The following is a 14,024-nucleotide window of genomic DNA, read 5'->3' on the forward strand; positions in this document are numbered from 1 at the left end:
GATTGTGGGGTCGGGCTTGCCTGTCGGGGCCCGCTACCCTCCCTCTCGCCCCTGCAGGGTGTTCACGGCCATTCTGGAGCAGGTCAACGTCATCCAGAGCAACGCCACGCCCATGAGCAACAAGGGCGCTGGCCTGGACGTGAAGGCGCTGAGGGCCTTCCGTGTGCTGCGGCCCCTGCGCCTGGTGTCGGGGGTGCCCAGTGCGTGAGACTCGGCGCGCCCCTCCCTCCTGGCCACCCCGCTCCCCTCCCCTGGGTCCTGGAGGCTTCCTGGGAGGCGGAGGGGGCGGGGCGGGCCGGGGCGGGCCGGGAGCCCAGCGATGTGAGGGTGACGTCTCCCTTCTCCCCCGCCCTGCCCGCGGCAGCCCTGCAGGTGGTCCTCAACTCCATCTTCAAGGCCATGCTCCCCCTGTTCCACATCGCCCTGCTCGTCCTCTTCATGGTCATCATCTACGCCATCATCGGCCTGGAGCTCTTCAAGGGCAAGATGCATAAGACCTGCTACTTCGTGGGGACCGGTGAGTGCGCGGCTGGGGAGGGGACTGGGGAGGGGGCTGGGAAGACGGCGTGCTCCCGACTCACCAGCAGAGGGAGCCCCGGAGCAGTGAAACCGCCCAGGGCTGGGCCCGCACCTGGCTCCTACTGGCCTGTGGAGGGGCTTCTCCAGGATGGGAAGGGATGAAGCGCTGACCCTAGGGCCAGGCCAGTGATGGAGCCGGACGGTAAAGCTCCACCGCACATGTGCCCACGGGAACTGGGCCTTGTGAGTCCCAGAGATTCAGGAAAAGCCTGAGTCTCTCATCCTGTGCCTTGCTGTCAGGGTTGTGAGTCTAGTCTGGGACTCACACGCGGAGTCCCAATGGGCCCTCAGGGAGCACTCCCGGGCCCCAGTGTCCGTTTGTAACATTTGTGGCAGCTGTAGCTCATCACCAGGCTCCAGGTCCTGAGAAACGCAGAGACACAGAATGCAGGGGTGGGGGCTTATTTCCTCTTTATTCTCTTTTTATTTATTTAATATTGGGAGACAGGAGTTCACAATGGCGCTTAGGGATCACCCCTGGAAGTGCTCAGGGACCATATGTGGTTCTAAGGATCAAACCACATATGAGCCCTTTATTTTCTTTTTATTTATTTTTTTATATATATAAGAGTACTGCTATTTATTCAGCCACTGATTAGCTGATTGAATTGTGCATGAACTCCACCTTACTTTTTTATTTTTTATAATTTTATTTATTGACTCACCGTGAGAACAGTTACAAAGCTTTCGGGTCTAAGTCTTGGTCATACAATGAAACACCCGTACCTTCACCAGTGCCCATTCTCCACCCCAAAAACCCCAGTATATCCCCATCCCACACCCTCCCCCTACCTATGGGGCAGATGATTTCCACATTACTCTCTCTCTACTTTGATCACATTCAATATTTTGACACCAGACCCACCATTATTATTTGAGATTTTACCCCAACACTCAGATCTACTGAAAAGGCAACCGTAGACAATTTGTTTTCTATTGCTGGTCATATGAATAACATATGATGTCACATGGCTGCAGTAGTGGCCCCGCGATTTTGATATTTCAAAATTTTAACACTTAAATCTGGAGGTGTTATTAGAACAATGCCATCAGCAAAGCAGAGGTGGTGTAGTTGCCGACCATCTATCTTCACTCCCATTCCTTCCCATTCCAGTCGTCACCTGATGTTCTCGAAGGTGGCACTGAAGAGTTTCGGTGAAATGGTATCTGCCACTCTGCCGAACCACTCTCTTGACATCAATGATTACTTCTTTATAGAATGGTGAGATCCTGGTAGTGAATCTGTAATACAGCTCACAGAGGATCCTGATGTATTGAGTTTGAGTGCCCTGATTGGCTAGGGCTTCAATGACTGCTTCCATCTCAACAGAATCAAAGGCCTTCTTTAAATCAATGAATGTTAGAAAGAGCGGCAGCTTGAACTCCCAAGAAACCTCACTGAGCTTGGTTATCGTGTGGATATGGTCAATGGTGCTGAATCCTTTGCGGAACCCAGCTTGCTCACATGGTTGTCCTTCATCTAGTGTTCTGCCAATCCTATTCAGGATGACTCGAGTGAACAGCTTGTAGATGACAGACAATAGGCAGATTGGGCGATAGTTGCCAATGTCGTGGATGTCTCCCTTCTTGTACAGTAGTACAGTCCTGCTGGTATTCCATTGGGACGGAACCTTGCATTCAGACAGGTAGCGTGTGAAGAGCCGAGCCAGCGTATTGATGAGTACTGATGGCAGGTTCTTCAGGTGTTCAGGTCTGACCTTGTCTGGGCTGGGTGCTGTTCGTTTCTTTACTGATGAAATGGCGTGTCGGATTCCGGAAGGGAGAACATTGGGAACGACATATCCATCCTGTGGAATTTGGTATGTCGGCAGGTGGACATGGCTATCGAAGAGATCTGGTAGAAATCATGGATAATCTTCTCCATTGCCCTTTTGGAAGATGTGATAGATCCATCAGGACTTCAAAGGGCAGTCATCTTGGTCTTGTAGTTGGTGAAGGACAGGCGGGCGTTACGAATACTTTTCCTGGCTTCTGCCGCATCTACCAGCACTTCTGCTGTTCTCTCTTTGAGGTCTTCCTTGATGGCATCTCTGCACTGCTTTGTGAGCTCGGATGTTCACTTGCAGTTGCCTGAGGTGTTCTAAGAACACCAAACATTAGCCAAGGGCACAAATGCTGGCCGACTTCGACCGTGAGTGTGGAAAGGTTGGACTACAGCTGAATCTTACGAAGACAATGTTTATGAGAAACAGCCTCGTTCCTGACGCTCCATTCACTCTCAACGGAATGACCATCTCCGAATGCAACAATTATGTGTACCTAGGTTGAGAAATCAACATGACAAATGAACTGGCACCTGAGTTGCGCAGGAGGAAGAGAGCAGCTTGGAACGCCTTCAAGAGCTTCGAAGAAATAACTAAGAGGATGAAGAACCTCCGGCTCCGGGCACATCTCTTTGATTCCACTGTTCTTCGTGCATTAACATATGCCTCAGAGACCTGGGCCCTACGCAAACAGGATGAGAACGCTATTTGGGTCTCCCAAAGAGGAATCGAAAGAGCTATCCTTGGAGTATCATGTTTCACTCAAATGAGAGAAAGAATCTGGAGTTCTGACCTCCATTGATGATCAAAAATCAGGGACGCTGTCTCGTTTGCCAAGGCATCAAAAATCAGATGGGCTGGACACGTAATGAGACTAGCCAGACTAGAGCCATTACCGACTGGATTCCATGGGACGTCAAAAGACTGCATGGCTGCCCACCTACCAGATGGTTAGACTTCTTCATCAAGATCATGAACGATCGGTTTGAGGCTCTTCATGTTCCTAGAATGAACAGACGCCATTGGGCTACACTAGCACGCGACAGGGACAAATGGAGACATTGCTGGCACCCGCTCAAGCAAATCGACAATTAACAGGAAGTCAAGTGATCAAGTGAAATCTGGAGGGATTTCTGCCAAAACCTGCTGGGTTCCAAGATTTGCTCCTGAGTCTCTGGGATCATGGCCATTAAGCAGCTTGATCAGGAGCCAGAAAGGCCATTCGTGGGCAATGACTTGGGGTCTCATTGGGACAGGGAGGACGGGACTGGCTCCACCCCCATCCCGTGAGGCCCAAAATGTCTCGTCACTTCGGGCCCAAACCTGACTGTCCAGCGGCCTCTGAAGAATGATGGCCACCGAGCCTCCAGGAGAAAGCAGGCGGAGGGACAACACCCTTTCCTCCCTGGAGTGGCCCGGCAACAGTAACCTACTGCATGGTCCGGACGCATTTCTGCCAAAAGCCGCTGGGTTTCGAGATTTGTTTCTGAGTCTCTGGGATCATGGCCGTTAAGCAGCTTGCTTAGGAGTCAGAGAGGCCATTCGTGGGCGATGACTTGGGGTCTTGTTGGGGTGGGGAGGACAAGCCCAGCTCCACCCCCATCCCGTGAAGCCCAACAAGTTTCATCACTGCAGACCCAAGCCTGACTGTCCAATGGCCTCTGGAGGATGGTGGTCACCGAGCCTCCGGGGGAAGCAGGCAGAGGGACAACACCCTTTCCCCCTGGGGTGGCCCGGCAACAGTAACCTACTGTGGGGTTCGACACATTTCTGCCAAAAGCCACTGGGTTTCGAGATTTGTTTCTGAGTCTCTGAGATCATGGCCGTTAAGCAGATTGATCAGGAGCCAGAGAGGCCGTTTGTGGGCAATGACTTGGGGTCTCATTGGGGTGGGGAGGACAAGACCGGCTCCACCCCCATCCCGTGTGGCCCTGCATGTCTGTCACTGCGGGCCCAAACCTGACTGTCCAGTGGCCTCTGGAGGATGGCGGCCACCAGGCCACCAGGAGGAACAGGCCAAGACATGAAACCTATTCCCACCTGGGTTGGCCCAGCACCGGTAACCTACTGCAGGGACTGGACGCATTTCTGCCAAAAGCCTCTGGGTTTTGAGTTTTGTTTCTGAGTCTCTGGGATCATGGCTATTAAGCAGTTCAATCAGGAACCAGAGAGGCCATGCCTCCAATTATATAGCTGAGCCAGAGGTGTTTTGTGGGTGTGTCTCCCACATACCTAACTTTTGGCCGTTTACTTTCTTGGTAAACTTTGCCCCAAGTTTTTGGGGTCTGACCAAAGGCACAGCAGCAGTTTTGAGGTATCTGGAAGTCTGAAGGTGCCATCAGGCTGCTGATGCACTCTCCTCATAGGTACAGATTGACCTGCTGGCGGCACCATACCCCCTATTCTCTTTTTATTTTTTTAATTTTTTTTGGTAGGAGTACTGCTATTTATTTAGCCACTGATTAGCTGATTGAATTGGGCATGAACTCCCACCTTAATTTTTTTAAATTTTATTTATTTTTTCTTTTATATTTATTTATTGAATCACTGTGGGAAAAGTTACTACGCTTTCAGGTTTAAATCTCAGTCATATAATGATCAAACACCTTTCCCTTCACCACTACCCATTTTTCACCACCAAGAACCCCAGTATACCCCCCCACCCCTCCAAATTCCTGTGAGGCAGATGATTTCTACTTAACTCTTCTCTACATTGATTACATTCATTATTTCGACAAAAGATGCACCATTATTGTTTAAATTTCCCCCCAATCAGAATTGCTGAAAAGGCATTGTGAAATATTTTGTTTTCTATAGCCGGTTATGAGAATCGTATAATGTCATGTGGCCACGATTTTGGATTTCTGCAAAGAGCCAGATAATTACGAGATTGGTTTCTGTGTGTCTAGTGTTATGGCTGTGCTGGAGAGCCGCTCATGGGGGGCAACTTGTGACCTCGGTAGGGCTTGAAGGACATGCTGGTACCGCCCCCCGCTTCCCATGAGACTGCAGTTGCCCCTTCACTGCTGATTCATACCTGGCTTTCCAATAAGCTCTGAGGTGGTGGCTACCTTGCTGCCAGGGGGGGGGAAAAGCAGAAGGGAGCAACACCCTTTCCCTCCAGGGGAGGCATGGCGCCGTAGTTTAACGCATGGTCCATTCACTTTTCTGCCGCAAGCTTCGGAGCTCTGGATTAAGTCCTTTTGCCTCTGGAGCCATCGCCGTGCCAGAGAGCCACTTGTGTGGGTCAACTCATGACCTCGATAGGGCCGATACTGCCCCCCTTCCCATGAGACTGCAGTTGCCCCGTCACCGCCGGCTCATACCTGGCTTTCCAATAAGCTCTGAGCCGGCGGCCACCTTGTATGCAGTCCAGATGCATTTCTGCCAAAAGCCGCTGGGTTTCAAGATTTGTTTCTGAGTCTCCGGCTATTAGTCTTCTGAGTATCATGGCTATTAATCAGCTTGATCAGGAGCCAGAGAGGCCATTTGTAGGCAGCAACTCAGGGTCTCTTTGGGATGGGGAGAAAGAGTCGGCTCCACCCCCATGTGGTGAGACCTCGTGTGTCTCGTCACTGCAGGCCCAAACCTGACTGTCCAATGGCCTCTGGAGGATGGTGGCCACCAGGCCGCCAGGGGGAACAGGCCAAGGCACAAAACCTATTCCCACCTGGGGTGGCCCAGCACCAGTAACCTACTGCAGGAACAGGATGCATTTCTGCCAAAAGCCTTTGGGTTCCGAGATTCGTTTCTGAGTCTCTGGGATCATGGTCAATAAGCAGTTTGATCAGGAACCAGAGAGGCCTTGCCTCCAATTATATAGCTGAGCCGGAGGTGGTTTGTGGGTATGTCTCCCACATACCTAACTTTTGGCCATTTACTTTCTTGGTAAACTTTGCCCCAAGTTTTTGGGGTCTGGCCAAAGGCACACCAGCAATTTTGGGGTACCTGAAAGTCTGACATTGCCATCAGGCTGCTGATGCACTTACCTTACAGGTACAGATTGACCTGCTGGCGGCACCATATCCCCCCATTCTCTTTTTGCAACCTTTTTTTTTTTCCTTTGCTTTTTGGGTCACACCCGACGATGAACAGGGTTTACTTCTGGCTCTGTACTCAGGAATTACTCCTGGCGGTGCTCAGGGGACCATATCGGATGCCGGGAATTGAACATGGGTCGGCTGTGTGCAAGGCCATGTGTAAGACCCTATCCGCTGTGCTATCGCTCCAGCCCCAAAACCCTTTCCTTTTTTGCAAACTCATTTTACAAACCCCTGCATCAAGGACTGACTTGTATAGAGCAGAGCAAAGCTGATCATGGATGAGTTGAAACCCTGACTTCAAAACCAGCTTCCCGGGAGAGCCCCCAGAGCTGAGAAGCTGCGTGGGAGTGGGAGCTTCAAGATGTGTTTGCTGCTATATTTCTCCACAGATGGGCAGATTACTAGCGTGAAATCTGAGGCAAAGGTCTTTCACCGCCTACCTGATACATTTGTTGCTTGCTTGGTTTGGTTTTGGAATCCATTCCTGTGGACCATGCTGGGGGCTGGGGGTCAAACCGGGACTCCCACATGCAAAGCATATGATCAGCCCTTCCAGCCCTTCCTAACACATTGGGAAAGAAAGGTAGTGAGAAGCTGGAGAGAGAGTTTGGGGAAGACTAAGGTGCTTGCTTTGCAGGACCACAGTTTGTCTGTCTTATTTTGGTTTGGAGACCACATCCAGCAGTGCTCAGGGCTTACTCCTGGCTCTGTGCTCAGGGATGGTGGAATTAGGAGGACTATATGGAATTCTGGGGATCGAATATGGGTCTGCTGCATGCAGGACAAGTACCCTACCCTCAGTGCTATTTCTCAAGCCCTGATTTGTTTTTGTCTGTCTGTTTGCTGGCTTGCTTTTTGGGTCACACCCGGTGATGAACAGGGGTTACTCCTGGCTCTGCACTCAGGAATTACTCCTGGTGGTGCTCGGGGATGCTAGGGATCAAACCTGGGTCAGTCGCGTGCAAGGCAAATGCCCTACCCGCTGTGCTATCGCTCCAGCCCCTCCAGCCCTGATTTGATCCCAGCACTGCATGTAATCCTTTGAGTGCAGACAGGAAGTGGTCCCTGAGCACAGAGTCAGGAGTAATCCCTGAGCACTGCCCAAACACAAAACTAACCACGCATAGAATGGTGATAAACCCTCTGGTGTGGCCCTTGGCTGAGCAGCCATCCTAGTGGCTCTTGAGTGTGATGCTCACAAGAACCTGGTGCCCCGGTCGTTCCTTCACCCCCCACCTCACCTCCTTGGTCTCATGCTCATGCTCCCTTCTGCCTGCAGACATCGTGGCCACCGTGGAGAACGAGAAGCCCTCTCCCTGTGCCAGGACAGGGTCGGGCCGACCCTGCACCATCAACGGCAGTGAGTGCCGGGGCGGCTGGCCGGGCCCCAACCATGGCATCACCCACTTTGACAACTTCGGCTTCTCCATGCTCACCGTCTACCAGTGCATCACCATGGAGGGCTGGACGGATGTCCTCTACTGGGTGCGTCTCACCCCCGCCTGCTGGAGCCTCTCCCTGTCCCTGGCTGGGGAATGAACCACAATTAGGGAGAGGGTGTAGGAACTGTCCCAGGTCAGGCCAGAGCGATAGGAAAACCTATCGCTCTGGCCTGACCTGGGAAAACAGGTAGATAGGACAACCGCTTGGCACGTGTTGACCGACGTTCAATCCTGGCACTTCCAGGAGTGATTCCTGAGTGCAGAGCTAGGAGTAAGCCCTGAGCATGGCCAAAACAAAATTAAAAACTGTCCCATACTTTACAAATATGAAAGATCGGTATAAGGGTCACAGAGGTAGTACAGGGGATAAAACACTTGCCTTGCACGTGACCATCCCAGGTTTGAGCTTTGGTACTAAATATGATTCCCTGAGAACTGCAAGGAGTGACCCTTGAGCCTATACTTCTCTAAAGCACAGCAGGAAGTGTTCCAAACACAAACAAACAAGAGGGACACGAATGCTTCATGAGTTCATATTATAGGAGCCAATCATTAACATCCCCAGGGACTGGCCTGCCTTACTTCTCCTGTTCCAGGGGGCAGCAAGCACCCATCCTCCCGCACACCAAGGATGGGGCTAGTCCTCAGAGATGCCTGGGGAGTGTCCTGGGCTGGTGAAGTGTGACCTCCAAGGAGCTGGCCAGCTCAGGCCAAGATGTTTCTGTTTCAAAAACTCTTGGTTACAGAGGAACCAGCTTGAGAGGGGAACCAGCTGAGTCACGTCATGGCCAGTGGTGGACGGAGGGACGGGATGGGTCACTCTTTCCTGGGCAGATGCAGAGGCCCCTGGGAAGTTGCTGTAGCCCCGGGTGCTCAACCTCCCTGCCCCAGGCGCCTGTGTCCTTGTCCCCAGGCTCCGAGCAGCATGAGTGGGCCAGCTCCAGAAGGCGGCCCCGCCTGCAGTCAGGGTGACACTCACGGCTCTGTCTGGCCAGGTCAACGATGCAATCGGCAACCAGTGGCCCTGGATCTATTTCCTCACCCTCATTCTGCTGGGATCCTTTTTCATCCTCAACTTGGTGCTGGGCGTTCTGAGCGGGTAAGCAGGTGCCCAGGAGGGCAGGGAGATGGGGCATCAGTGGCAGGAGACAGCAGGTGTGGGCAGGCTGGTTTGCACTGCTCTGCCTGCCTTTCCCTCCCACCCTCACTCCCTCCTGTCCCTAGGTCTCAGAATTCCCACCCAGCCCCAGCCGCCTGCCCTGAGTGTGTGTGCCCTGCATGTGTGATGCTCAGCCTGGAGTCAGTCTGGCCTTCTGTTGAGCACTGATTCTGCTCTAGACTCCCCAGACTGAAACCCCTGTACCAGTGCCTCAGAGCTCTGTGCCCTTTGCTTAACTACCTAACCTTTCTGTGCCTTGGTGTTCACATCTGTCAAATGGGAATGATCACCTCTTTCTCGGGGCTTGGCTTTGATGAGTTCATCCATATGATGCGGTTAGGACAGAATTTGTCCTGGGCTCAGCAGTGATGGTGATGAGTGGTGAGGACACTGTTCTCTGGGTCCACTAGGACCCCTGACCAGCAGGAACAGCCAAGAACCCTCTTCCTCATGGCTCCCTTCACACCCCTCTAGCTAGAGTAGAAAAAGACTTTCTGTGTTGTTATTTTATGGTGACAGGGACAGGACCCAGGTCTCCTGCATGTAAGGTCATGTTTTCCTGCTGAGCCATCCCACAGCCCTCCGGAGTTCTGGAATGCAGTTAGGACTGTGGGCTTCTTGGGGGACCCCAAGACTAGGCAGCAGAGAGAAGAAACAACACAGGCCTGAACGATCCATCATGTGTGGGGAGGGGTGTGCTGCCCCTCAGCCACCTGGAAGGACCCCAAAGCTAAAGTGGCAGAATGTGAGGCTGGAGCAATAGCACAGCGGGTAGGGCATTTGCCTTGCACGCGGCCAACCCGGGTTCGATTCCCAGCATCCCATATGGTCCCCTGAGCACCGCCAGGGTTAACTCCTGAGTGTAGAGCCAGGAGTAACCCCTGTGCATTGCCGGGTGTGACTCAAAAAGCAAAATAAATAAATAAATAAAGTGGCAGAATGTGCAGTCTGCCCTCAGACGTACATTGCTCACTCCCCCCCCCCCCCCCGTCTTCCCCTGAATTGCAGGGAATTCACCAAGGAGCGAGAGAAGGCCAAATCCAGAGGAACCTTCCAGAAGCTCCGGGAGAAGCAACAGCTGGAGGAGGATCTCCGAGGCTACATGAGCTGGATCACGCAGGGCGAGGTCATGGACGTGGACGACCTGAGAGAAGGTCAGGGCTTGAGACCGTGGTCAGCTTCCCCCACCCTGCCCGGCACCCCTCTGCCATGCCTCAGCCCAGCTCAGGAAGCTCAGACGGTCGATGAAGGAGGGCGGTAGAGAAGTCGGGGAGCGCCTGCACCTCAGCCTTCCTGCAGGGGGCGCTCATGGCGCTTGAGTCTGGTGTCAGGATCCTCAGGTGCCTCTGGGCTCGGCTGTCCCGGGTCGGGTGCGTGCAGTCAGGACCCAGCTGCTCTCCTCCCACAGGGAAGCTGGCTCTGGATGAAGGCGGCTCAGACACAGAGAGCCTGTACGAAATTGAGGGCTTGGACAAGATCATCAAGTTCATGTGAGTGTCCGTGCCCCTGAGGGTCCCCAAGCCCCTCCTGCCAGAGACCAGAAGGTCGTAGAACCTTTAGGCTCCTGCCCAGAGAGAGCGCCTCCCCGCGGAGTTGGGACCAGCTCGGAATGGGGAGGGCTTGCAAAAGCCGTGCTGAGGCTGGAGAGAATGACCTATATAGAGACCATGGGGGCAACGGGGTGGGGGGGCATGCAAAGAAGTGGGGGCCCCTCAGGAAGGAGGCTGGCACCGGGAGCTGGAGGCAGTGGGTCTCATGCCAATGATCAGACAATGGAGAAATGCATCCGAGGCGAGAGGGAGGGCCTGGCTGCCCCACAGCGTTACCATGGAAACAGATGGGTCTCCCTCCAAGACCCTTCCTGTTTCCTACTTCATACCCATGCACCCACTTACACACATGTGTGCATGCACACAGACACATGCACACAAACACATGCTCACGTGTATGAACACAAACATACAAGCACATAAATAAATAGAGCACATGTGTACACAGACACACGTGTACAGGAACACAGGACACACAGGCACATGTGGATGCACATGCATGCAGGAGCACACTTATGCAGACACAGGTGTGTATATCCACACATGCATATACACGTGCACAAGCACACACATGCAGGGTCTGTGCTTTTGTTTGGCCCTTATGTGATGGGGTGTTGATTTCCTTCACAGCACACAGGATCACGCCAATTCCTGTTGAACAATCAAGTGGGTTACCCATGGAACCCAGTGCTTAGATTATCTTTGTGGGCAACATTAGATGTGCAGACAGACGCATACTTTTATGTTGGGAGTGACTTTAGTTTTATTTTTTGAATGTAGTATTATTGGGGAAGGGGCTCCTAATCAGTGCTCAGTGGGCACAGGGGCCACTCCAGGCCTTCCTGGCCCAGCCATGGGGTCCCAATGATTCAGTGCTCGGGCCAAGAGAGCAGAGTGAGCCTCTACGGGGGGCGGGGGGGGGGGGGGCTGGACAGGACCATGCAGCTGGGGTTGGAGTCCAGGCCCCGTGCTTCCTGGGTGGGTGCTCCAGCCCCGGGCTATCTTCAAGCCCCAAGACTTAACTTTTTAAGAACCCGCCCCGAGGTGGGTACATTTGACACCACGATGAGACCATCTGACTCATCTCCCCAAGTCTCAGCATCAGCATCGTGAGGGCTGCCTTGAGGGGCTGTGCATACTGTGGGTCTGATCCAAGTGCTGGCAGGGACCCACCCCCCCCCCCACACACCATCATCAGCTCAGGCAGATCGGGGAAGGTCATCCCCAGTACCACACATGGTCCCTCGAGCCCCGTCAGGAGTGATCCCTGAGCCCAAAGCCAGGAGTCAGCCCTGTGCACTACCGGTGTGACTCTAAAACATACCGAGCAAATTCGCCCCCCTAAGGCCCTCCCTGGCCCCATATCCATCCCTCCTGAGAACCACGCCTCATCCACCGCTCATTCCTTCCCGTTTCTGTAGTTTGGCTTTTCCCAAGGGCCATATAGCTGGAATCACACAGACCATGGCCTCTTGGATTAGCGTCTTCCACTTAGTCACATGCACTTAAGCTCCGTGCCACCTTGTGGCTTCACACCTTGTTGAGTATGAAATTTTTGAGTATGCATTTTTGTTGAGTATGTTGAGTATGCATTTTTGGAAAGAGGAAACCATGGTGTCTAATATGATCATTCCTGCCAGGCCCATTTCTAGCATGGACTTCCTGGGTCAGAGACATTCAGATATTCATGCAGTTGTTGTTGCTATGGTGGGCCACTCCCAGCTGGGGCACCCCCCAGCACCAAGCACCAGGGTGACACCAGGGGATGCTTGGGGTGGAGGGAAAGTAGCGCGGGGATCCAACCCAGGGACCTGCAATGCCAAGATGTGGGCTCTCCCTCTGTGCCATGTCCCTGACCCTCTGCAGACTTTAAACCTTTGGTAAGTCCTGCAAAATTTCCCCAAAAGGGTCATGCTTAGTGTCCCTTTCCCTCCACCCACCCATGAGTCAGGGGTTAGTCACTTGTTAAAGAATTGCTTGCAGGGACTGGAGAGAGTACAGAGGGTAGGGGGATGGCCTTGCATGCGGCCAACCCAGGTTCAATCCCTGGCACCCCACATGATCCCTGGGTCCCAGCCAGGAATAACCTCTGAGCTTCACCGTTGTGACCCCAAATCAAAACAAAACCTCAAAAATGCTTTTGTTACGGGTGAAATGTGGCATCGTCGTGGGCTTGGATCCAAATTTAAAACATGTGGCACCTCTGGGCTCTCCCAGCACGGTAAGCTAGGGGCAGCCTTCTGAGACTGATTTCATTAGGATTGACCTTCAGAAGGTGAGAGGTGAGAGGTGAGGCTGCTCCTCAGTCTGGCTCGGCTCCCAGCTCCATTACCAGTGTCCCTGTCCCAGCTCCTGTCACCATGTCCCTGTCCCAGATCCTGAGACCAGTGTCCCTGACTCCCAGCTTCATCATCAGTGTCCTTGTTCCAAATCTGTCACCAGTGTACCTATCTCCGGTCCATCACCAGTGTCTCTCAAGGCGGGGCGGATGACTGAGTCCAGCCAGGTCTACAGGCACGTCACCCAGAGGGGCCGGGCAGGAAAGTCACTCTCTTCCCCTTCTCCAGCCGCCACTGGAGACACTGGAACCGCATCCTCCGCTGGAAGTGCCATGACGTGGTCAAGTCCAGGGTCTTCTACTGGCTGGTCATCCTGGTGGTGGCCCTCAACACCCTCTCGATCGCCTCTGAGCACCACAACCAGCCCCTCTGGCTGACCCGCTTGCAAGGTGAGTGGGAGCAGAGTGGGGCTGTGGGGACGGAGTGACTGGGGTCCCTCTGGGGTTGGGGAGGGGTCAAGTGGAATCAACATGGTTTTCTAGAAATCATAAGTCGCTGGAACTTGATAAGAATGTCTAAAACCTTCTTCTAGAGTAGAGAAGTGGTTCCCTCCCCACCCACAAAGCAAGGTGACCCACCCACTGTGCTGCTCCTGGGATGATCATGGGCACTGACCTCCAGGTGGTGGGAAATCCCCAGGTGTGAGGGCAAATGATGAGAGACTGGCATAACAATTGCCAGGAATTCAGAACTTCATGCAACCCAATATAAATAGCAACTTCCCAAATACAGTTGCAGCAGCGACTTCTAGGTAAGCTCAGAAAAGGCTCTGGGGTTACAGTGAATGGGTGCTTGAGAAGCTTCAGACTCAAGAACTTCCAGAACATTCTAGGCCAAACTGTAAATGGTGGGGATGGGCCTTTTGCCCGGGCGGAGCAGGTGTGGGGCCCCAGGGGGCTGCCTGAGGTAGAACCTGGGACTGATCACCTGCAGAAATCTGGGGTCCTGGGAGAGCTGCCCCCCACCCCCCTAGTGTCCCTAGGAAAGTCTCCAGGAAAGGAGAAAACAGCTCACTGCCCACTGGACTAGAGACAGCTTGGGAGTTTATTCCTGGAGGCTCTGGAAAAACAGGAAAAGTCTCAAATGAAAAATCAAAACCCATCTGTGCTCTGTGTCAGTGTGGGTTCA

General features: G+C 53.2%; 1 protein-coding gene across 1 annotated transcript in view; it reads left to right on the forward strand.

Annotated features, from left to right (window-relative positions):
* CACNA1S (calcium voltage-gated channel subunit alpha1 S) overlaps positions 1–14,024 on the forward strand; it is a 62,749-nt gene that overhangs the window by 13,299 nt on the left and 35,426 nt on the right. Inside the window, exons 4-10 of the mRNA XM_056110574.1 lie at positions 58–200; positions 365–517; positions 7,686–7,891; positions 8,844–8,947; positions 10,016–10,161; positions 10,416–10,497; positions 13,125–13,285. Of these exons, the coding sequence (XP_055966549.1) occupies positions 58–200; positions 365–517; positions 7,686–7,891; positions 8,844–8,947; positions 10,016–10,161; positions 10,416–10,497; positions 13,125–13,285 (995 nt within the window). The remainder of the gene's footprint in view (positions 1–57; positions 201–364; positions 518–7,685; positions 7,892–8,843; positions 8,948–10,015; positions 10,162–10,415; positions 10,498–13,124; positions 13,286–14,024) is intronic.

This window comes from Sorex fumeus, unplaced genomic scaffold (assembly GCF_029834395.1).
Source record: "Sorex fumeus unplaced genomic scaffold, SorFum_2.1 ptg000010l, whole genome shotgun sequence".
NCBI lineage: Eukaryota > Metazoa > Chordata > Mammalia > Eulipotyphla > Soricidae > Sorex > Sorex fumeus.